This window comes from Cariama cristata, unplaced genomic scaffold (genome assembly GCF_000690535.1).
Source record: "Cariama cristata isolate BGI_N322 unplaced genomic scaffold, ASM69053v1 scaffold43970, whole genome shotgun sequence".
Taxonomy (NCBI): Eukaryota; Metazoa; Chordata; class Aves; order Cariamiformes; family Cariamidae; genus Cariama; species Cariama cristata.
In genome coordinates this window covers 1-1,005 of record NW_009594911.1, presented here as the reverse complement: position 1 = coordinate 1,005, position 1,005 = coordinate 1, and the positions used below count along the sequence as shown (strand labels likewise).

Below are 1,005 nucleotides of genomic sequence, written 5' to 3'. Positions count from 1 at the left end.
TTTGCTGTGCCTCCGGCAATAAGGGACAGGGAGGTACCTTGTTACTTGTGCGGGCACAAGCCTCTTGGTTTTTCCCTAATCCAGGACAAAAAGACTCACAGGGCATCCTGGCCGCTCTCCAGCATCATTAATATTTTTAGCCTTCCCAGCTAATATGGGGTGAGGAGCTTTTGTACTTGCTGTAGTTAGGAAAAAAATGTCACCTCCTTACCTTGACGGTCACGGGCTTTGTTGTGGCATTTCCCTTCCTGTTCATCCTGGTGCTCCCTGATGTCTTCCTGCTCGGCACGGAGCGTGCGGGACGGAGGCACGCTGAGCAAGCAACCCCGCTGGGAGCGGTGCTTGCAGGCTGCGAGGCGGTCGGGTGCGGGGGCTCATGGGGACGACAACCCTCTTGGCAGGCAGCATCCCTGCCTGCACCGCGCTGGTAGCTCCTGCCCACATGCCGGGAGCCTGCGGTGATGAGGAAAGCCCATGGGGAACCACCGATCCTGTGGCTGATGCTTGAAGAAACCAAGATCTTGAAATCCCCGTTTGTGCGTGGGCCAGGTTTGGGGCAGCCACGTGCAAACGCAGTCCCCCGGGGCAGCGGTGGCTGTCACCTGTCGTGCCACCTGGCCATCATAGGGCCAAGGTGGGCTCCCTGCCAGGCATAGGCTGCACTCATGGGCTGACCAGGGGACTCAGCACCCAGCACTGCCAGCCCTGTGTCCCCTCTGACGTTTCCCCCTCCTGTCCCCCCTTGCAGCGCTCTGCCTGGTGCTGGGCTGCATGATCTTTCCCGACGGCTGGGATGCAGAGACCATACGGGACATGTGCGGGGAGAAGACGGGGAAGTATTCCCTGGGTGACTGCTCCGTGCGCTGGGCTTACATCCTGGCCATCATCGGCATCCTCAACGCCCTCATCCTTTCCTTCCTGGCCTTCGTCCTCGGCAACCGGCAGAACGACCTGCTGCATGAGGAGCTCAAGACAGAGAGCAAAGGTGAGCGTCTTGCTGCCGGG

General features: G+C 60.1%; 1 protein-coding gene across 1 annotated transcript; it reads left to right on the top strand.

The window, feature by feature from the left end:
* Positions 1 to 747: 747 nt before the first annotated feature.
* Positions 748 to 985, top strand: LHFPL4 (lipoma HMGIC fusion partner-like 4; the record flags this gene model as incomplete). Its single annotated transcript, XM_009699719.1, has 1 exon — positions 748 to 985. A coding segment is annotated over one exon (238 nt), but the record flags the coding sequence as incomplete, so codon positions are not given.
* Between the last annotated feature and the right edge of the window lie 20 nt (positions 986 to 1,005).